The sequence below is a fragment of the Salmo salar genome, chromosome 10 (genome assembly GCF_965601325.2).
Source record: "Salmo salar chromosome 10, fSalSal1, whole genome shotgun sequence".
Lineage (NCBI taxonomy): Eukaryota > Metazoa > Chordata > Actinopteri > Salmoniformes > Salmonidae > Salmo > Salmo salar.
The window spans coordinates 14566923-14591129 of record NC_138300.1 but is presented as its reverse complement, the minus strand read 5'-3'; the positions used below and the strand labels follow the sequence as shown (position 1 = coordinate 14591129).

At 42.7% G+C, this 24207-nt stretch overlaps 1 protein-coding gene across 1 annotated transcript in view; it reads left to right on the top strand.

Annotated features, from left to right (window-relative positions):
• patj (PATJ crumbs cell polarity complex component) overlaps window positions 1-24207 on the top strand; it is a 193425-nt gene that overhangs the window by 87562 nt on the left and 81656 nt on the right. Inside the window, exons 27-31 of the mRNA XM_082956728.1 lie at window positions 6608-6722; window positions 6946-7008; window positions 8194-8304; window positions 8673-8732; window positions 10026-10131. Of these exons, the coding sequence (XP_082812854.1) occupies window positions 6608-6722; window positions 6946-7008; window positions 8194-8304; window positions 8673-8732; window positions 10026-10131 (455 nt within the window). The remainder of the gene's footprint in view (window positions 1-6607; window positions 6723-6945; window positions 7009-8193; window positions 8305-8672; window positions 8733-10025; window positions 10132-24207) is intronic.

Here is a 24207-nt window from a genome sequence, read left to right as displayed (position 1 = left end):
CTGGGCCTTCCTCTCCAATTTACTGATTTTCTTATATGAACTGTATAGCCATCTAGTTTATCTCCTGAAAGTTAGTTTGTTAACTAGCCATATTGAAGTGATCTGTTATTAGCGAGCTAGCCAATTTGACATAGTCCATCAAGCAATCGTGATGAAACGCTCTTTAAAAACAATATTGAAAAGGGGATAACGTTAGCGAACTAAGGTAGGCCTACATTGGTTGGAGAAAATAAGTACATTAGGTCTAGTACTAGGACTAGACAACTGTATAACGTTTCTACCGTTAGCTTGCAAAACATTGTCAACTAACAGTACATCGGCAAATGCGTCCTTCTGTTGCTTGACAGGCAGAGCCCACAAAGTATGGGAAATTAGCCTAACCGCTCAAACTTGTCAGCAAGAGTTAACTTTTATTTTATATCACTCAAATATTCAATTAATGGGGGCCAATATTGAGCGGTATGGCAGGCTACTTGTATACTACTCTGCAGGTAAATCAGCAATTGGCCACCAGGTGTCACAAAAGCAAATAAACTGATATTCCACTCAAATAAAGACTATAACTGTTTCCAAAATGTCTATACACAATAAGCATTTTCCATACAATTATAATTCAACCATAAATCACCAAAAATAAGTGTTGGTACATTTGCTTTTCTTATATACAAAATAGGTTAACACTTTACATGACATCGTGTTGTAACACGTGATTTCACAGTCATAACCATGTCATAACAGGTTATAAAATGGTCATAACATTATCATGATCCATATATTTAGACTATCTTGTTACACAGTGCGTTATCTTATGGCTGGTTATGACACCTCCATAAGTGTCAACCCACATTTTATTCAAGTTAAGTATTCAAGTTTATTCACATTTTTTCTCTGACAAGTTTCCTTTCGTTTTGAAAGTTTTTCTCGATTCCTTTTGTTGTTGTAATGAATTCTTAACAGTCCTGTATTTTTTTTTTCATCGTATTTTAATTAACTTGTAGAAAATACACTGTACGACACTGTCATGAAGCGTTTCAACCATCCTGTGTCACTTTACTTGGACTAAAAAAGTACAGTTGATGACTGTCAAGGAGCATTATGACCATCATATTCATATAAGCCAGATAGGCCTATCACGTACATGCCCTCATGTCAGTGTCGTGTCTTTGGGGTACCATTAAACTGAAGACATGTTTATCAATTAACTCCCTGTAATTATTATCACGCGATCAAACTGATTAATCGTTTAATTGTAATTTACTAGGAGATCGGGGCACCAAGGAAAATATTCAGATTACAAAGTTATAATTTTCCTAATATAACTTTCCTATATTATAACATTATATATTATATTCTATTATAGTATAGGCCGATTATCTTCTGGTTTAAATGGTGTATTTTACCTCGCGTCCAGTCTCATTCCAAACGTCGTAAATTGTTGTATCTGCACGAACCCAGTCTTTACTAAGAGTCATCCATACAGCAATTGTCTTAAAATCATTTATTTACTAAACTAATTAATTCACAGAAAGTATACAAACAGTAATTATCATCACAAATAATTGGTAGAGTAATGTGCCCTAGTGGGCTAAAACAGGCATGGCTGGTGTCTTGTTGAACAATGGGTCATAAAGGGCAGCTGAGAAGGTACACATTAATATTTCATTCATATTAAGTTCATTAATATTAACAATTGAACGCTCACTCATTCGGGAACAATTGCAATCAATATATATTTACGCTCAGTGTGTCGTCGGGATCCTTGTTGGAGCGTCGTTCGGTTGGAGAGTTTTGTCCGCGTTTTCTTCTCTCTCTCTCTCTCTCTCTCTCTCTCTCTCTCTCTCTCTCTCTCTCTCTCTCTCTCTCTCTCTCTCTCTCTCTCTCTCTCTCTCTCTCTCTCTCTCTCTCTCTCTCTCTCTCTCTCTCTCTCTCTCTCTCTCTCTCGGGTTAGAATGGATCTTTCAAAGCGACATTCATTAATGTTGTCATAGAATGGATGTTTCGTTGGTCTTCGCGTTCAATGATATAATTTACTTAGCTGCAGACTAATAATTAATATCAAAGACTTGTTCTTATTCTGTCGGTATCAATAGTCTAAAAGTTAACCACGTGGTATAGTTCACTTTCAGTAGAGTACTTGGATGGTCAAACCTATTGGCCAACTCGCAATGGAGTGGAGGCTGGGTCTGAAGAAAGTAGATCAGGCTATGGTTTTATAGTGAACATGTCACATGACACCTGGTCCTGTCTGTGTCCCTGGGGGCGTGCCGATGACTGAGTTAAGCTTGGTACAGAAATATAATTCTATCACATTAACATCAGTACATAGCATCTCAATCTATTACAAATAGCTTTATCCTTATTAATACATTCTATACAACCATTTGGATGCAAGTCCCATGGCTGAGGCTATTATATAAACAGTTTTATGGTAATATGGCTATCGTCTCTTCTGAGTATCACAAAATTGTACCAAGCGGACCAGTTCGTAGCTGGATTCTTCACCAGTCTTCCATACCTTCTCCAGAACACAAATGTCGCTTGGCTCCCCAATTCTGTGAGTTGGAAGAATTTCCTGTGTCTCTCTATGGGCCATGTGGCAAGAGATTCTCCTCTGGAATTTTACCACCCCTTCACACAGGGCCTGGGTGGGGGAAGGTAGGTTGGGGGATGGTGCAAAGGGGGGAGGGGGTCAACTGTCCTCCCTGTACTCAGAGGCCAACGTCATGACATCAGTCAAAAAGAGGGCGTCTTGTCCTGCTCCTGAAATCTTCTCCTGCGTTCATCAGTCATCAGCAACAGCATTGCAATAGGTGCATGTCTGACATCAATATGTGCACAATTATAATGATAATTTAGGTCAATTAAAAAAATAGATGTATTTAACATTCACATACTGTTGACAAGTAGGCTACGGTGTAATGGAATGTTTTGCTTGTGTGGTAGGTTCTGGGGGTTTTGACACTCTTATGTAGGTGTCATAACCAGTCATAAAATAACACAATATGTCTCACAACAGGTCAAAATATATGGGTCATGACAGGGTCATGACCATATTATGACAGGTTGTCAGCTGTAATGAGATGGTTATGTCATAATGTGTTATGATTCTGGATGTGAAGTAAAAGCATGACCCAAAATAGCTCTAAACAGCCGACGTGATATCTTTGTCAAATAAGCCTCCTTATCCTGTTAGGGCTAGGGGGCAGCATTTGCACGTCTGGATAAAAAAAATGTACCCGATTTAATCTGGTTACTAATCCTACCCAGTAACTAGAATATGCATATACTTATTATATATGGATAGAAAACACTCTAAAGTTTCTAAAACTGTTTGAATGGTGTCTGTGAGTATAACAGAACTCATTTGGCAGGCAAAACCCTGATACATTTTCTGACAGGAAGTGGATACCTGATGTGTTGTATTGACTTTAAACCTATCCCATTGAAAAACACAGGGGCTGAGGAATATTTTGGCACTTCCTATTGCTTCCACTAGATGTCACCAGCCTTTACAAAGTGTTTTGAGTCTTCTGGAGGGAGATCTGACCGAACAAGAGCCATGGAACGATGATGTCCCATTAGACACCTGGCGCGCGAGTTCATGTTGGGTACCCTCGTTCCAATACGTTATAAAAGACTATGCATTCGTCCACCTTGAATATTATTCATGTTCTGGTTAAAAAAGGCCCTAATGATTTATGCTATACAACGTTTGACATGTTTGAACGAACGGAAATATATTTTTTCCCCTCGTTCATGACGAGAAGTCCGGCTGGCTTAGATCATGTGCTAACAAGACGGAGATTTTTGGACATAAATGATGAGCTTTTTTGAACAAAACTACATTCGTTATGGACCTGTGATACCTGGAAGTGACATCTGATGAAGAGAATCAAAGGTAATGGATTATTTACATAGTATTTTCGATTTTAGATCTCCCCAACATGACGTCTAGTCTGTATCGCAACGCGTATTTTTCTGGGCGCAGTGCTCAGATTATTGCAAAGTGTGATTTCCCAGTAAGGTTATTTTTAAATCTGGCAAGTTGATTGCGTTCAAGAGATGTAAATCTATAATTCTTTAAATGACAATATAATATTTTACCAATGTTTTCTAATTTTAATTATTTAATTTGTGACGCTGACTTGACTGCCGGTTATTGGAGGGAAACGATTTCCTCAACATCAATGCCATAGTAAAACGCTGTTTTTGGATATAAATATGAACTTGATAGAACTAAGAATGCATGCATTGTCTAACATAATGTCCTAGGAGTGTCATCTGATGGAGATTGTAAAAGGTTAGTGCATCATTTTAGCTGGTTTTATGGTTTTGGTGACCCTGTCTTTGACTTGACAAAACATTACACACAACTCTTGTAAATGTACTGTCCTAACATACTCTAAATTTATGCTTTCGCCGTAAAACCTTTTTGAAATCGTAAAACGTGGTTAGATTAAGGAGATGTTTATCTTTCAAAGGGTGTAAAATAGTTGTATGTTTGAAAAATTTGAATTTTGACATTTATTTGGATTCAAATTTGCCGCTCTTGAAATGCACCTGCTGTTGATGGAGTGCACCACGGGTGGCACGCTAGCGTCCCACCTAGCCCATAGAGGTTATCTGAGCTGATTTCCCCCCCTCCTTGTTTTGGATTAGGTTAACCTCTATGGGCTAGGTGGGACTCAACAGCCAGTTGAATCCTGTGGCGCGTTATTCAAATCCTTAGATATGCTATTACTTCAATTTTTCAAAAATATGACTATTTTACACCATTTTAAAGATAAGACTCTCGTTAATCTAACCACACTGTCCGATTTCAAAAAGGCTTTACAACGAAAGCAAAACATTAGATTGTCAGCAGACTACCCAGCCAGAAATAATCAGACACCCATTTTTCAAGCTAGCATATAATGTCACATAAACCCAAACCACAGCTAAATGTAGCACTAACCTTTGATGATCTTCATCAGATGACAACCCTAGGACATTATGTTATACAATACATGCATGTTTTGTTCAATCAAGTTCATATTTATATCAAAAAACAGCTTTTTACATTAGCATGTGACTAGCATGTGACTAGCATTCCCACCGAACACTGCCAGTGAATTTACTAAATTACTCACGATAAACGTTCACAAAAAGCATAACAATTATTTTAAGAATTATAGATACAGAACTCCTCTATGCACTCGATATGTCCGATTTTAAAATAGCTTTTCGGTGAAAGCACATTTTGCAATATTCTCAGTAGATAGCCCGGCATCACGGGCTAGCTATTTAGACACCCAGCAGGTTTAACACTCATCAAAGTCAGATTTACTATAAGAAAAATGTTCTTACCTTTTTTGTCTTCGTCAGAATGCACTCCCAAGACTTCTACTTCAATAACAAATGTTGGTTTGGTCCAAAATAATCCATCGTTATATCCAAACAGCGGCGTTTTGTTCGTGCGTTCTAGACACTATCCTAAAGGCTAAATAAGGGTGACGAGCATGGCTCAATTCGTGACAAAAGAATTCTAAAAATTCCATTACCGTACTTCGAAGCATGTCAACCGCTGTTTAAAATCAATTTTTATGCAATTTTTCTCATAAAAAAGCGATAATATTCCGACCGGGAATCTGCGTTTAGATAAACAGACAAAGGAAAAGAAACCATTCGGTCGACGCGGGCACGCGCCTAAGCCCATAGTACTCTGAGTGGCCACTTGCCAAAAGCGATAAAGTGTTTCAGCCAGAGCCTGCCTCGATATCGTTCAACGTTTTCCCGGGCTCTGAGACCCTATGGAAGACGTAGGAAGTGTCACGTTATTGCACAGATCCTGAGTCTTCAATAAAAAGAGCCAAGATGAAACACTACTTCTCAGACAGGCCACTTCCTGCTTGAAATCTTCTCAGGTTTTGGCCTGCCATAGGAGTTCTGTTATACTCACAGACACCATTCAAACAGTTTTAGAAACTTTAGGGTGTTTTCTATCCAAAGCCAATAATTATATGCATATTCTAGTTACTGGTCAGGTGTAGTAACCAGATTAAATCGGGTACGTTTTTTATCCAGCCGTGCAAATACTGCCCCCTATCCCCAACAGGTTTAACTGCCCTGCTAGTTTAGTCTTCTGATAAGAGTCTACTAGACAGTAGGCTAGCGATTCATCAAAATAGAAGAACACTAAAGATGATCTATTCAAATCCTCAGTTTATAAAGGAGGTAGCTTGCCCGGTGACGCTGTCTATTTAGGCACGCGCGCACACACGCAAACAATTCTGCAAACAAAATATTACAACTTAGTTATTGACGCTACTATGTGATTTATATCACAGTTAAAAGAGAAGTCAAACTCAAGGTCTCTCTAGTAGGGTACCTGTGTGTGTGTGTGTGTACCGTGCACGCCTCTTCCATGGAGAATTCTTTCCACTTGACTTGAACATATTAAATTACCTTTTTCTTTTTTTGTACAAAATGAATGTAGGCAAGGTTGCCTGAGTGATAGAGATCACAGGCTTGGTGTGTTTGTGTGCATACGCGTGTTTTGTGTGTGTGTGTATTTGTGTGTGCTTGCCCTTGATTGTTTGTGTACTTACCCTGGCCCACGTGCTTCCAGAGTGGAGGTGTGGCAGGAAGAGGGCGAGTCCCTTGGCATAAGCATTGTGGGCGGGCACAGCGTCATCAAGAGACTGAAGAATGGAGAGGAACTCAAGGGCATCTTCATCAAACAGGTGACGCCGTTCTCCCCACCTCCCTCCCTCCCTCTTTTAAGCCTAAAGCTACAGTCAGTGATTTGTGAAGCTGTGTAACAAAAGAATAATGGGAACCCTTTTTTTTCTTTTTTTTTAATCTATGAATGTAGCTTTACGTTGGTGTACTGATGCAGATATTTATTTTAAACTCGTCTCCTTGTATGTTTTGTAGAAAACATTTATGAATTAATTAAATTAACAGGTACTGCCAGAGAGCCCAGCGGGACGCACTTGTGTGCTGAAGACCGGAGACAAGATATTGCAGGTGAGGAGGAGAACACCATCACAAGGCTAAAGCAATGACACAGCAATGATACAGGAATGCTACAGTAATGCTAATTCAATACTGTAGCAACGGTAGTGGAACACCACGTACGACACCATGTCAATGCTACAGAAATATAAATGCAACGTCACAACGATTCCGGACAGGTTGGTGTGACCTCTGTTGTATCCTCTCGCTCTCTCCCTCTCTCTGTCATGTTTTCTCTCTGTCGCGTTTTCTCTCTCTCTGTCGCGTTTTCTCTCTCTCTGTCGCGTTTTCTCTCTCTCTGTCGCGTTTTCTCTCTCTCTGTCGCGTTTTCTCTCTGTCGCGTTTTCTCTCTCTCTGTCGCGTTCTCTCTGTCGTGTTTTCTCTCTGTCGTGTTTTCTCTCTCTCTCTCCCTGTCTCTGTCGTGTTTTCTCTCTCTGTCGTGTTTTCTCTCTCTCTCTCTCCCTGTCTCTCTGTCGTGTTTTCTCTCTCTCTCTCTGTCGTGTTTTCTCTCTGTCGTGTTTTCTCTCTCTCTCTCTCCCTGTCTCTCTGTCGTGTTTTCTCTCTCTCTCTGTCGTGTTTTCTCTCTCTCTCTCTGTCGTGTTGTCTCTCTCTGTCGTGTTGTCTCTCTCTGTCGTGTTGTCTCTCTCTCTCTGTCGTGTTGTCTCTCTCTCTCTGTCGTGTTGTCTCTCTCTCTCTGTCGTGTTGTCTCTCTCTCTCTGTCGTGTTGTCTCTCTCTCTCTGTCGTGTTGTCTCTCTCTCTCTGTCGTGTTGTCTCTCTCTCTCTGTCGTGTTGTCTCTCTCTCTCTGTCGTGTTGTCTCTCTCTCTCTGTCGTGTTGTCTCTCTCTCTCTGTCGTGTTGTCTCTCTCTCTCTGTCGTGTTGTCTCTCTCTCTCTGTCGTGTTGTCTCTCTCTCTCTCTGTCGTGTTGTCTCTCTCTCTCTCTGTCGTGTTGTCTCTCTCTCTCTCTGTCGTGTTGTCTCTCTCTCTCTCTGTCGTGTTGTCTCTCTCTGTCGTGTTTACTCTCTTGCCCATTTATTTTATTTTTCAATACCCTTCCACTGTCCATCTATTTTCTCACCCCTCTTTATCTCATGCTTTCCCTTTTTTATTTCTCTGTCTCTGTCCTTCCCCCTCTCTCTTTCTCTTTCTCTCCCTCTCTTTGCGCACCTGTGTGTGTGTGTGTGCGTGCGTGTGTCAGGTATCAGGTGTGGACCTCCAGAATGCCAGCCATGAGGATGCGGTCCAGGCCATCAAGGCAGCTCCCAGTCCCGTGGTCTTCATCGTCCAGAGCCTCACTGCCACTCCGCGGGTAAACACACCACACACCACACGCACACGTCTGTGTGCACCCACATAGGTACGCACGCACACACAGGAGCACAACCCAAATGTATACTTTGATGTCCCTCTGATGCTCAAGTGGTTGTCTTTTGGATAGGCAGAGGTACACATGCCCCCTTCTTTGCCTTAGAGAATTGGTTTGGTGGCGTTTCCTGTGTTTCTCTTGTAGGTTATACTTTCTGGCAGAATGTCTTGTAGTTGGTTTGTTATTTCGGGCTGGTGCTTTGTGTCTGTTATCTAAGCATGAATGGTGTTTGACGCTCTTTCTTTGTGCGCGTGCGTGCGTGCGTGCGTGTGTGTGTGCACCTATGTCTGCATGTGTCTTTCTCTTTCCAGCCTGTCTCGCTAACCGCGCCCAGTTACAACAAACACAAGGCAAAGAGGAGAGTCATGCCGGTAAGCAGCCCCCACTTTCTGACAACATTTTCTGGTGGTGGAAATGTGGCGGGCTTGGTTATAACTTCTGAAATAGGTTTTAAAACACTGACTTACAAAATAACTTTGATTTCCATTTAAGTTGTCTGTCCCTTTATGTTACCAGGACATAGAGAAACCCTAAACCCTGTTGTGTGTGTGTGAGACCCATTTCTCTAATTACAATTCTTCATTATTTTTTTTACTGTTGATGTCTTTGCTTTAGCAACAGTGGCCTTGTCATTCATGCTAATAAAGTTTGAGAGGGAGAGGGAGAGAGAGATCTCGACACTGCGTCAGGAAATCTCAATCGAGAGCCAATCAAGTCTCATCACTCTATAAGTGCCCTAGTGAGACTAGCTTGATTACGACACTGTCAGCCGGCAATGAATTGAAACCTCAATCATTTGGCTTTAACAGACCCAGATTTGATTTCTATTAGCGTCACGTTCACCTCTGGAGGACAAAGGACTGTTAAACACAACGAGGAAGACGTTTAATTACATTGAGATACTATGATTATGTTCTTTACTCCTGTGTCCCAAGTCCAACTGTGGACTACAGTGTACATCTCCCTCTGGATAATGTGGGAGGAGGGAAGTGTATGAGATGGATGGGGACCTACACTGCCAGTGAGCGATGTTAAGGAACATTAGGGAATTGACCCCATTTTAGAGGTCTGAGAATGTGGACAAGGAGCACTTTCACATTTCAGCACATGTACTGCACAGTTACATTTCCCAAACACTTTATTGCGATAGGGAGATGCCCGAGTGCTGTCGGGCAGATTCACACACACACGCCACATTTCATCCTCCTTCCCTTTTCCCTCACTCCTGGAGGCGCGGGCCGGGCCCTCTCTTCTCCTTTTTTTTTTCTCCAAGGCTACTCTGACATTTCCAAGAACAGGGTCACCTCTCATCTTGGGTGAACACTTCCTCAAGCAGAGAGGTAGACGTTCAAGTCACCTGTACGGTTCCTTCCGATTCGGTGCAGATGAATGGTAGGAGGTGAGGAAGAAAGCTACTTTAGACTCTGTCGAGGATGGACAACTTTGATCCTGACATCCGTAACACCGGTTCTATGAACCAAGTCGCGCATTTAGTTGGCTACTTTAAAAATAAACTAAATCCACAGCAGGCAGCTTTTTAATTGGGTGGCGGGCTGCTTCTGCCCCGCGGGGCAGCAGTTGTCCCGTGTCTACCCTAGCCCCACACCTGTGATTCATATCTTTGGTGTTTCTGAGAAGCATGGTGTCTTTGCCCTAATCTGCAGAACGCAGCAGTAGGAGGCGCCCCTCCCCCGATGAGACTCCCCCCGCCCTACCGGCCCCCCAGTCAGCTGACAGAGGAGCAGGACGAGGAGCTGGAGGAGGCCAAAGGTCAGTCTTTGCTCTCTCGACCAATCGTAAACTGTGTTGCCTCTCTGACCAGTTGTCAACTGTGTTCTTGGGTACGTCCAATGAAAACGTTGCCTTGGTGTGTGTGTGGGTATATAAGCCTTAAAGGGATAGTTCACCTAAACTATAGCATTACTTGAATATTTATTGGATCTTAAAAGTCATTTGAGCATTTGGTTAAACTATCCTTTTAAATGAAAGTCAATCAACTGTCCCTGTCTGGCTCTGAGCTCCACTCTATTGCCCTGGTCACTTCAGACTTCAGACCCTCCATTAGTGGTGTTGACGGGAGTTCAGCTAGCCTGGATTCCCGCAAGGTCAACAATGGTGAAACGGAGCATTATAGTTGCATTCCAGGCTAGAGTTCCAGCACCCATACAATGCCAAAGTGCTTTAAGCCCCCGGTGTAAAAACACTACACAAACCCAATCTATACTTACAATGTGTTCCCTAGTCACCTCCTCTACCGATTTTCCCAACAACCGAGAAAGTCAGTGAAGCTGGAACTCTTAGGGAATGGAGGTGAGCTCATTGCTGTGTTAACGTTCCAACGCTTCACCTCCCCTAAGCTATTAAAGTGGGTGACTAACGTCCGTCTGTCCAGTGGGCCCCGAAGGGTTGCCTTTTTCAACAGCTCCTACACATGGGAGAGCGGACGCACAAATAACACACACACACGTTATAAAAGCTTTTCCTTCTGACAACTTGTGGGGCGAGATGAGGTAAAGTAAACGTTGGAGTCGTCTCCACCGCAATCAATGCTACATTAATTCAGGAGATGACACGGTGATGGTCGAAATGGAATTGTTAGGAAGGACTGGTACTTGATAGGACTTTCTTGAATTATATATTTCTTTGCCAGACACACACACGTTTGTTCACATGTAATGGGGGAATTTGCAGTCGCCTCTGCTACCATCATTGCTGCTTTAGTTCCGTAAATGTTAGCTCAAGGTTTTAAATGGAATTGTAAAGACGGGTACAACGATGGAGCGGAACGTGTGTGTGTGCGGGACTATGGACATTGGCAAACACTGATTCTAGATCAAGTCCATGGGCGGTAAATGGAAGGGCTGCGCTGGGGGCGAACTGCCACAGCATACTGATTCCAGACCTGGGTTCAAATACTATTCGAAAACGTTGAAATACTTTGAGCGTTCGCTCGAATCTGCTTTACTCTAGCCAAGGGTTTGCCGTTTTGTGACTATGCTGTTGGCCCGTTAAGCCAGGTAAGGTCCATTGAGTACAGATAAAGCCATTTTGAAATGATTTTGAATAGTGTTTGAACCCAGGTGTCATGTGGAAATGAAGACGAGAGCCTGTTTGGCAACGTTTATACTACGGTACGTGGAGTGGTTCTGAATGAATGCTGTGATGTAATCCCAAGAAATACACTGAAACGTGTCCGTATAGACTGAGGCAGCACTCAACATCTAGTGTAGTCAAATCTAGGCCGAGAGGTACTCGATAGCTTGGCCGGAGAGAGTTTCGGTGGCACAAAGTTTTGCTACGGTATGCCCTAATGAATATGACCCATGTGTATTCATTACAGCGCACAGTAGCAAAACATTTTGCACATTGTTTTTCTTTCTTATTGGACATGGAAGTCATCGTCGTCGTCCCCCCCGTCTCAATCTGTATTCTACCATTTGGTGCCTAAAAAACTTGACCCTGGTGTCCCAGGTCTCAATCCCTAATAGAAGGGCTCATGTCAAAAGTAGTACATTATGTAGGGAAAAGATTGCCATTTGGGACATTCATTTGTTTTTTATGTTGATCTAATAAAGATTTTATGAATTTGTCATGAATGTGGTCAGCTGTAATCATGCAATAATCACTAGTATACAAAACGAACATTAGCATAATGCCTGTTGTTCTATGCATGAATAATTTGTTTGGCCGGCTAGATAATTGCGATCAGGGACAGGCACTTCAAATAGGCATTATACATCTTGTTAAAAGTCCTCCGTATAGCTCTGAATTCGTTGTAAAATTTCATTGAATTCTACGAAATGGGCGAGACCCACAACATCCCCAGTCCATTCTCCCTTGTGATGTACGTCCCTGAGTTATAGGTTCTGGGATGCCAAAGTATTTTGGACTGAACTGGTGTGTGTGTGTGCACTTTGAATCAATGTGTGCAGCGTTACAGTAAATGAATGCCACCATCTGGACCACGGTTCTGGTTGGAAAGAACACTGCAGGGTAGACTATTCACTAGTGGCCAGGCAATGGAGGATGGAGAGAAATTTGTGTTGCAGCCAGAGCTGGCATTTATCCCAGCCTGGCAACATGTCTTCTAGCTGGATGAGTAATTGAGGAGCCAGCCAGCGCATTGACTGAAATATATCAGACAATATACCATGGCTATGATGCAAAAATATTTGTTTACTGTTCTATTAATATTGGTAACCAGTTTATAATAGCAATAAGACACCTTAGGGGTTTGTGGTATATGGCCAATATATCCCCAGCTAAGGGCTCTATCCAGGCACTCCTCGTTGCGTCGTACGACAGAATAACCCTTAGCTATGGCCATATACCACACCCCCTCTGGCCTTATTGTTTAAATATACCACACCCCCTCTGGCCTTATTGTTTAAAGATACCACACCCCCTCTGGCCTTATTGTTTAAAGATACCACACCCCCTCTGGCCTTATTGTTTAAAGATACCACACCCCCTCTGGCCTTATTGTTTAAAGATACCACACCCCCTCTGGCCTTATTGTTTAAATATACCACACCCCCTCTGGCCTTATTGTTTAAATATACCACACCCCCTCTGGCCTTATTGTTTAAATATACCACACCCCCTCTGGCCTTATTGTTTAAATATACCACACCCCCTCTGGCCTTATTGTTTAAATATACCACACCCCCTCTGGCCTTAATGTTTAAATATACCACACCCCCTCTGGCCTTATTGCTTAAATATACCGCACCCCCTCTGGCCTTAATGTTTAAATATACCGCACCCCCTCTGGCCTTAATGTTTAAATATACCGCACCCCCTCTGGCCTTAATGTTTAAATATACCGCACCCCCTCTGGCCTTATTGTTTAAATATACCGCACCCCCTCTGGCCTTATTGTTTAAAGATACCACACCCCCTCTGGCCTTATTGTTTAAAGATACCACACCCCCTCTGGCCTTATTGTTTAAATATACCACACCCCCCTGGCCTTATTGTTTAAAGATACCACACCCCCTCTGGCCTTATTGTTTAAATATACCACACCCCCTCTGGCCTTATTGTTTAAATATACCACACCCCCACTGGCCTTATTGTTTAAATATACCACACCCCCTCTGGCCTTATTGTTTAAATATACCACACCCCCTCTGGCCTTATTGTTTAAATATACCACACCCCCTCTGGCCTTAATGTTTAAATATACCACACCCCCTCTGGCCTTATTGCTTAAATATACCACACCCCCTCTGGCCTTACTGTTTAAATATACCGCACCCCCTCTGGCCTTATTGCTTAAATATACCACACCCCCACCGGGCCTTACTGTTTAAATATACCGCACCCCCACCGGGCCTTATTGCTTAAATATACCACACCCCCACCGGGCCTTATTGCTTAAATATACCGCACCCCCTCTGGCCTTATTGCTTAAATATACCACACCCCCTCTGGCCTTATTGATTAAATATACCACACCCCCTCTGGCCTTATTGCTTAAATATACCACACCCCCTCTGGCCTTATTGCTTAAATATACCACACCCCCTCTGGCCTTATTGTTTAAATATACCACACCCCCTCTGACCTTATTGTTTAAATATACCACACCCCCTCTGGCATTATTGTTTAAATATACCGCACCCCCACCGGGCCTTATTGCTTAAATATACCACACCCCCTCTGGCCTTATTGATTAAATATACCACACCCCCTCTGACCTTATTGTTTAAATATACCACACCCCCTCTGGCCTTATTGCTTAAATATACCACACCCCCTCTGGCCTTATTGCTTAAATATACCACACCCCCTCTGGCCTTATTGCTTAAATATACCACACCCCCTCTGGCCTTATTGTTTAAATATACCACACCCCCTCTGGCCTTATTGTTTAAATATACCGCACCCCCTCCTGGCATTATTGCTTAAATATACCGCACCCCCACCGGGCCTTATTGCTTAAATATACCACACCCCCTCTGGCCTTATTGCTTAAATATACCACACCCCCTCTGGCCTTATTGCTTAAATATACCACACCACCTCTGGCCTTATAGTTTAAATATACCACACCCCCTCTGACCTTACTGTAACCTATAGGCTACAGAATATGCATACTATGCATGTACTGTGCATTCGGAATGTATTCAGACCCCTTGACCTTTTCCACATTTTGTTACGTTACAGCCTTATTCTAAAATGGATAAAAACGTACAATCTACACACAATGGCAAAGCAAAAACAGGTTTTTAGAAATGTTAGCAAATGTATTACAAATAAAAATTACATAAGTATTCAGAACATTTACTCAGTACTTTGTTGACGCACCTTTTGGCAGTAATTACACGCTCGAATCTTCTTGGGTATGACGCTACAAGCTTGGCACACCAGTATTTGGGGAGTTTCTCCCATTCTTCTCTGCAGATCCTCTCGAGCTCTGTCAGGTTGGATGGGGAGCATCGCTGCACAGCTATTTTTAGGTTTTTCCAGAGATGTTTGATTGGGTTTAAGTCCGGGCTCTGGCTGGGCCCCTCAAGGACATTCAGAGACTTGTCCTGAAGCCACTCCTGTATTTTCTTGGCTGTGTGCTTAGGGTCATTATCCTGTTGGAAGGTGAACCTTCACCCCAGTCTGAGGTCCTGAGCACTCTGGAGCAGGTTTTCATCAAGGTTCTCTCTGTGCTTTGCTCCGTTCAATTTACTCTCAATCCTGACAAGTTTCCCACAGCCACCACCATGCTTCACTGTAGGGATGATGCCAGGTTTCCTCCAGACGTGACGATTGGCATTCAGGCCAGAGAGTTCAATCTTGGTTTCATCAGACCAGAGAATCTTGTTTCCCATGGTCTGAGAGTCTTTCGATACCTTTTGGCAAACTCCCAGCTGGCTGTCATGTGCCTTTTACTGAGGAGTGGCTTCCGTCTGGCCACTCTACCATAAACACCTTATTTGGTGGAGTGTAGCAGAGATGGTTGTCCTTCTGGAATGTTCTCCCATCTCCACAGAGCAACTCAGGAACTCTGTCAGAGTGACCATCGGGTTCTTGGTCACCTCCCTGACCAAGGCCTTTCTCCCCTGGTTTCTCAGTTTGGCCGGGCGACCAGCTCTAAGAAGAGTCTTGGTGGTTCCAAACTTGCTCCATTTAAGAATGATAGAGGCCACTGTGTTCTTGGGGACCTTCAATGCTGCAGAAATGTTTTGGTACCCTTCCCCAGATCTGTTTCTCGACACAATCCTGTCTTAGAGCTCTACGGACAATTCCTTCGACCTCGTGGCTTGGTTTTTGCTCTGACATGCACTGTCAACTGTGGGACCTTACAGTATATAGACAGGTGTGTGCCTTTCCAAATCAGGTCCACAGGTGGACTCCAATCAAGTTGTAGAAACATCTCAAGGATTATCAATGTCGAGTGTCATAGCAAAGGGTCTGAATACTTATGTAAATAAGGTATTTCAGTTTTATTTTTAATTCATTTGCAAAAATTTCGAAAAGCCCATTTTCGCTTTGTCGTTATGGGTATGGTGTGGAGATTGATGAAGGGAAAAAAACTAATCAATTTTAGAATAAGGCTGTAATGTAACAAAAAGTGGAAAAAGTCAACGGGCCTGAATACTTTCCAAATGCACTGTATGTAGAGCCAAGACGCACACTTGTCGCGCAAACTGTTCATGTACGCACACTCAAACTGATACACACATTGCTCAAATGCAAACTCTACGTACAACATTCTCTATGAGAAATTCAGAGCCACAGGGCTTTGCTCAGACATTGGCGAACTCAGAAGAGCGACAAGTAGCTCACGTACAGTATACTGTAATAAATAAGACCGCTGATCTTTTCTGTCCTGGTGTTTGGAGATTGTTTTGTTTGATTAATGGCCTTTCCCCCAGTGGATCCACTGTCCTTGGCAAAGATAACAGTTGGGATCGCACTGTAGTGTGGAGTCACTGTACTGTAGTCTTGCAAAACCAGAAAGCATGTTTGAGTTAGTATGCAATTGAGTTTGTTTCATACTGTGAAATTGGTGTCGGATTCATTGGTGTGCGTGCATGCTTGCTTGCGTGTGTGAGAGAGCGTGTGTGTCAGTGGTGTAAAAAGTACCCACTTGTCATACTTGAGTAAAAGTAAAGATAGCTTAATAGAACATTTCTCAAGTAAAAGTTCACACTGCAAAATACTACTTGAGTAAAAGTATTTGGTTTGAAATATTTTTAAGTATCAAAAGTATTAATCATTTTAAATTCCCTATTTTAAGAAAACCAGACGGCACCATTTTTAATTTATTTTTAATTTGCGGATAGCCAGGGGTGCACTCCAACACTCAGACATCGTTTACAAATGAAGCATTTGTGTTTAGTGAGTCTGCCAGAATAGTGGCAGTAGGGATAACCAGGGATGTTCTCTTGATAAGTGTGTGAATTGGATTATTTTCCTGTCCTGCTAAGCATTCAAAATGTAACTAGTACTTTTTGGGTGTCAGGGAAAATGTATGGAGTAAAAAGTACATCATTTTCTTTAGGAATGTAGTAAAGTAAAAGTTGTCAAAAGTATAGTTAACTACAGATACCCCCTAAAAATACTTCAGTACTTTAAAGTACTTTTCACCACTGCTGTGTGTGTAGTTTAACATATCGCTGTAACAGAATTGGTGTGTGTGTGCGCGGGTCGCATGTAACTGGTCATGTTTGCAGTGGTTCATTGAACACCAGCGAGACTGAAGGAAACTAACAATGTGTCCCCGATGTGCAAGAGGACAATGTGTATTGGTATAGTACCACCTCTGTTTTCTTGATTGATTCTACTGTCATTGCATAGGACAAATCAATGAATTACACATGGCAGAGGCGTATAGAAGTCGCTGCAAGGCAAAACACACACTGGTCTAGCACCCTGTCGTTTTGTCGCTGCGAGAGTGAAGAAGCACGTTGACTAGATGCTGTAGTGTGTGTGCGTTCTCATATTCTAACAGCAGTGTCCATCGAGAGAGGCTTGAGTGCTTATCCATGTACCTCCATTGTTTCTTATACGTGTGTGCACGTTCCTGAGTTCAGTCATGTGCTGAGATGGCACAAGGGGGATTCCCAGGTAGGTGTGAGTGTGAGACACTTGGTAGTTAAGGCTACCTTTTCAGAGGAAGTAGACTGTTAGTGATTCAGCAACACCACTCTGCCAGTTCTGTGTGATCTAGCGAGGGGCTACCGTCCACACAATACACTACTGCACCACACTCGCTCCTGTCTACTAGCTAGTAGCTACATTTCCCTCTCACATGGATGCAAACGAGTCACCTTTCGGGGCCAAATTCGCCGTTCTGAATCCAAAGCAGGTGACCTACGTGATTCGTGTAGATCCGATGAGAAAAGTTTGGGCGAGGGGTGTATCCAAGTCTCAGCCAATCGTTCACATAACAACAGAATGCAGCAAGCGACTGAAGAGAGAAGAGACAACCAATTTGCTAGTTACAGCATCAGCGTGCGCTCTGGAAAGATAGCAGAGAGTAGAAAGGCAGTTTACCAGTTACAACAGTGCGTCCCCTGCACGATAACGAAGAGGTAGGTGAGAAGGCTGACCACGGGGTGAGGTGAGGAAGCCTACTTCACGAGCTGTAACCGAAAAACAACTGGCATTTGGAAAGTTTGAGGTGAGGGAGAAGTGTGGTGGAACAAGAATTGTTAGCATTGTTAAGTATCTTGCCAGCTGGATCGAATTCTCCGTTAGCTAGCCAGAGAAATGTTGAGCAACATTAGCCAATTTAGCTGATCAAATAATTGAGGATATGGTGTAAAAATGTGTATATGGTGTGAAAATGTTACTACACCAGATGAGCTAACATTAGTAACCTAACCAATTCGCTATAGTATTAACAGGTCATGTTGCCGTTCCTCAAGTTATAACGTTAGTTGCTTATTGGACCCTGGTAATCTGTGTGGAATGTTAACTAGCTAATGAACTAACTACTATCTGTGAATTAACAGTAATGTTTTCTCTACAGTATGTTGTTAATTTTCAGAATGAGAGAATTAGGTGAAAATGAGGCATTGCTTGTTAAACAAGTGTAGCTGGGCCTGGTTTAAACTGGATACCACTATAGAGGTGAAAGGAAGACCACACACTTTCCCTCTTTCTCACTTTTTCATTACAGTGGATAAAAAGAGGTATGCCAGGTGTACTCTCTGCCTAAAAGAGATAATTTATGCCAAGAAAGGGTCTCATGCTTTGCTGGCACATTGCAGAAAGTGTACAATGTTATAACGTGCAGTGTAGCCCAAAGATATTGCTTTTGTTGTGTTGAACTTGACAGTAACACTGTGTGAGTGAGGGGGGTTATTACATGTTTTACACAGTGAACATTATTTTTGCACACATGTAGCCTTGTGCACTTGATCGATGTCTACTATAGTGGCCACTGTAATAGAGCAACAATAGAGCCTGTTTGTTTCATTCTATTTCTACTTTAAGATGTTTTTTCCCCAAGTGCAATATTTAGATGTGGTGTGGTCACAAGCGTTCTATTGTAAAGGCTGTCATGGCTAACTGCAATATTAGTGTATTGTTTTTTTCCTCAAGACTTGAGTATTAAATGACATTATTTTGCTTTCTTTACCTTTTTTAGCTGTGAGTTAGGTTCACATGAACCCCTTTTTATTTTACACACAGAGACTGATCATGTAGATCATATTCTTTGTTGTTTAATTAGTTAAAACCTGCATTTCACCCTAGCAGGGATTTTTTTTTGCATGTTTCAGTGCGAAAAAAAGTAGTGTCACCTTTTTGGTCCCTCAGCAGTTTGCGTCCCTGCTCTCAGCTCCGACAGTGACTCTAGTCATGTTTCTGCCCGTTGGCAGGTGGCTGTGTGTGTATTTCATCACAACACCCTACCTAGCATTAAATGCATGAACGCTGCCCCAAACAACATATTGAGTATGAGACAACGGAACGTTAATACCACCACAGTGCTATGGAATTGCACAACTATCTATGGGGCCTGAATCCTAGCATCCACTTTATTCTCCCATTGGCATCAATGCATGACTAAGTGGAAAATCTGACTTAAGTGGAAGTTAGGGTTCAGCCCTTTATGAATATAGCCTGGCCTATACGATAACAATTATACGTTATAATAAATGAATCCCACGTGTCATAGTATGATGGGTGATTGATAGTGGCGTTACCTCCCTGTCCATATGTAATGTGAGCCGAGTGATTGATAATTGCTGCGGCGAGGAGCGACCGGTGGCGGAAGGAGGTATGGATTTCTTGTTGCTCTCTAATTACGCTGGCCACTCACTTATATGACATTATATGCTGGCTTGAAAAATGGGTGTCTGATTATTTCTGGCTTGGTACTCTGCTGACATAATCTAATGTTTTGCTTTCGTTGTAAAGCCTTTTTGAAATCGGACAGTGTGGTTAGATTAACGAGAGTCTTGTCTTTAAATAGCTGTAAAATAGTCATATGTTTGAGAAATTGAAGTAATAGGATTTTTAAGGTTTTGAAAATCGCGCCACAGGCTGGCAGTGGCTGTTACGTAGGTGGGACGCAAGCGTCCCACCTAGCCCATAGAGGTTAAAGACAAGACTCTCGTTAATCTAACCACACTGTCCGATTTCAAAAAGGCTTTACAACGAAAGCAAAACATTAGATTATGTCAGCAGAGTACCAAGCCAGAAATAATCAGACACCCATTTTTCAAGCTAGCATATAATGTCACCAAAACCCAGAAGACAGCTAAATGCAGCACTCACCTTTGATGATCTTCATCAGATGACAACCCTAGGACATTATGTTATACAATACATGCATGTTTTGTTCAATCAAGTTCATATTTATATCAAAAACCAGCTTTTTACATTAGCATGTGACATTCAGAACTAGCATAGCCCCCGCAAACTTCCGGGGAATTCGCTAACATTTTACTAAATTACTCACGATAAACGTTCACAAAAAGCATAACAATTATTTTAAGAATTATAGATACAGACCTCCTCTATGCACTCGATATGTCCGATTTTAAAATAGCTTTTTGGTGAAAGCACATTTTGCAATATTCTAAGTACATAGCCCAGGCATCACGGGCTAGCTATTTAGACACCCGGCAAGTTTAGCACTCACCATAATCATATTTACTATGATAAAAGTTTGATTACCTTTTGTTGTCTTCGTCAGAATGCACTCCCAGGACTGCTACTTCAATAACAAATGTTGGTTTGGTCCAAAATAATCCATCGTTATATCCGAATAGCGGCGTTTTGTTCGTGCGTTCCAGACACTATCCGAAATGGTAAAGAAGGGTCGCGCGCATGGCGCAATTCGTGACAAAAAAATTCTAAATATTCCATTACCGTACTTCGAAGCATGTCAACCGCTGTTTAAAATCAATTTTTACGCCATTTTTCTCGTAGAAAAGCGATAATATTCCGACAGGGAATCTCCTTTTCGGCAAACAGAGGAAAAAATCACAAAGGCGGGGGCGGTCGGGTCACGCGCCTAAGCCCAGAGTCCCTTGATCGGCCACTTGAGAAAGGCGATAATGTGTTTCAGCCTGGGGCTGGGATGCGAACATTCTGTTTTTTCCCGGGCTCTGAGCGCCTATGGACGACGTAGGAAGTGTCACGTTAGAGCAGAGATCCTTAGTAAAAGATAGAGATGGAAAAGAAGTTCAAGAAATGGTCAGACAGGCCACTTCTTGTAAAGGAATCTCTCAGGTTTTGACCTGCCATTTGAGTTCTGTTATACGCACAGACACCATTCAAACAGTTTTAGAAACTTTGGAGTGTTTTCTATCCATATGTAATAAGTATATGCATATTCTAGTTACTGGGTAGGAGTGGTAACCAGATTAAATCGGGTATGTTTTTTTTATCCAGCCGTGTCAATACTGCCCCCTAGCCCTAACAGGCTAGAGTACTGGAGAACTCTAAACGATAGCAGTTAAGTTACTAGAGCCCTGGTGAGGGGCTATAAGACAGAGCAGGAAAAGTATTGGCTTTAACATGATGGTAACACACTGTCTGAGACCCAAATGGCACCACATTCACTTCATACTGTCGTTCACTACTTTTCTATAAGGCTCCTATCAAAAGTAGTGAACTATATAGAGAATAGGCTGCCATTTGGGACCGACCCACTGATTTGTCATTCACGTCCTGATGCTTTACAATATCTGATGTTTCATCTGGTGTAGTGTGAAATGGTTGTTTCTTTGTTGATTTTGGGGTGAACTGTCCCTTTTAGCTGGTGTTTGGTGTGGGTACCTACGGTGGTGACGGGAGCTCAGCTTTCTCTTGGTGTGTGGGGATGTGTGTGTGAAGGGTAGGTCAGCCAGTGTTTTGCCAAGCGCTGGGTAGGAAAATTGATGTGATGTCTGAAGAGCTGTTGCTGTTCTCAGTGTTGCTTGTAAACTAGTCAAAACGTGCATAGCTTAAGAAAACACTTTTCGGAGTCAATCTTTAGAATGTTTTTTTCCCCCTCCCTTTAGTTGGATAGAAGAGTTTCAAGAACCGACTGGGTCTGAGCCATGCTTGGTCGGGCTGGGAATTGGCAGGGACCTCAAAATTTGATGTTATCACGATACTTAGGTGCCGATCCGATATGTATTGGGATTCTCATGATTCTATATGCGTTTCGATTCGAGGCTTCGATTTTGTGATTTCATGGACCAAACATATTGCTCAGCATATGTCTGCTGGAGAGAGACGAGAGAGCAGGAGAAAATGAGTTTTGATCAGAGAAAAAAGTGCTGAAAATATGTTGGCTCACTATTTTAAAAAGAAGATGGAGAACAAGCTATAGGAGTTTTGACACAGGCACAGCTGACTAGCGCTAGCTAACGCTACCTACAGTAGTTATTTTCATGTTTATAAATCGATACTCTAATCAATATAATATCGTCCATAAATAAAATTGCGGTATTTAACTATCTATATATATATATATATAAAATTGTCTTTTTTTTTTTTTTTTTCCCATCACGAATTCTTGGAGGAATAATGGAAATTCTATAAAAAGTGCTCATTTGAATACCAAGGCATAAAGCCTTCATCAGTGTGTTGGCCTTGCTGAGACAGACCCGACTAGAGCAATGATTGCGGTTTGTCTCTTTGTTTGTCCTGAGCCGTGATGCATGTTTCTGACATATTTAGCCCGACGTCGTCTTCAGTCTCCTTTAGTTCTGCCTTAATTAACAACAAGTAGGCCTAACGAGCAAGCAAGCAGCCACAGAGAAATAGTCACTGTGGAGCAACGCGGTTCTCTCCCTCTCCTCCCTCCAGTCTTCTCTTCTGTTCTCTCTTTCTGTTACCCTTCGGTCTGTCACTTCTGGTAATCCTCCTTCCTCTCTTATGTCTCTCTCCCCCTCTTTCTCTCGCTCTCCCTTGTTTTTTTCTATATCCCCCCTCTCCTCCTTACTCCCCTTCCATTACACCTGCTACCCCTCTCCTGAGTCCTGTGACAGTGGAGTCCCTCTCTCTCACCCCCCCGTTCCTCCTTCCTTCCTCTGCGTGTTGGTTTGTGTTTAGAGAGCCGTTTAATGGACTGGACTGCAGCCGGGAGCTGAATATCAGCATCTATCTGGCTGGGGCCGATAGCCTGACAACCCCGCGCCGCCTCTGTATATTTAAGACTCAAACTAATCGCCTCTGCATTTTACAGACCGTGTCGCATTTATAGAAGGCAAGAAGAACCTGTTTGCAGCTGTCGATCCCTGTTTGCAGCTGTCGATCCTAACACTGTCGGGTTGAGGGTATTCGTTTTCTCTCATAGAAGGCTAAACCAACAAGGGCTAAGCCCATATTAGACATAGCAATTTTGAAAACAGCAACATGCACTATTAACTTTAAATGAAACACTAGTGATTTTTTTTTGTTGCCACATTTTAAGAGCTGGAGGGCTAGTGACCTTTTAATCCCTCTTTTTATTTATTTTTTTAAGACAAGCTATTAAGCGAAGATTTAGACCTGTTATTAGCCTTGCTAAGGAAGTTAGCGAGCAACAAAGGAAAAGGCTTTAATCTGTGTCTTTCTCTCTCTTTGCAGGGGGGTGTATTGGCTGACTGTTGTCTGTTGCCGGGCGGCTAAGGGTGGGGCCAGGGATGTAACCTAACCAATAGAACGACTGTACTAACATGAGAGTGGGGAAAATGGCCGCCTTGTCCTGTCTCTGTGCAGTGTCTGTTATTTCCCCTTTTGGAGTCTGTGGCTGGTTGAATTTCTCCTCTAATAAAGTGTTTCTCAATACATTCCTGGGGCACCCCAAGGTTTTGTACTGTGTACACATTATTTGAATCGAGGGCTTGGCGATGAGTTGAATAAGGTGTGATATTGCTGGGCTAGAACAAAAGGTGCACCACGTGGGAACTCCCGACTCCTGAGGGGGATGCAGGGCTAAGGCTTGAACTTTCTCTCCCCTTTCGGCTTGACTTTCACCACAGTGAAGTTACAATACTTTCAGTAGTTTTCTGACTGGTTTTGGTGTTGTGACTATATGCTTCAAGGGGCTCACGAGACGTATGTGGCGGGGTCTACAGGAAATCACGGACTACAATAAGAAAACCAGCCATGTCACGGACACGGGCGTCACGCTTCCCAACAAACTAAACACCCGCTTTGAGGATAATACAGTGCCACCGTCGCGGCCCGCTAACAAGGACTGCACCCCCCCCCCCCCCCCCCCTTCTCCGTGGCTGACGTGAGTAAAACATTTAAACGTGTTAACCCTCGCAAGGCTGCTGGCCTAGACGGAATCCCAAGCTGCGTCCGCAGAGCATGCGCAGACCAGCTGGCTGGTGTGTTTACGGACATATTCAATCGCTCCCTATCCCAGTCTGCTGTCCCCACATGCTTCAAGATGGCCACCAATGTTCC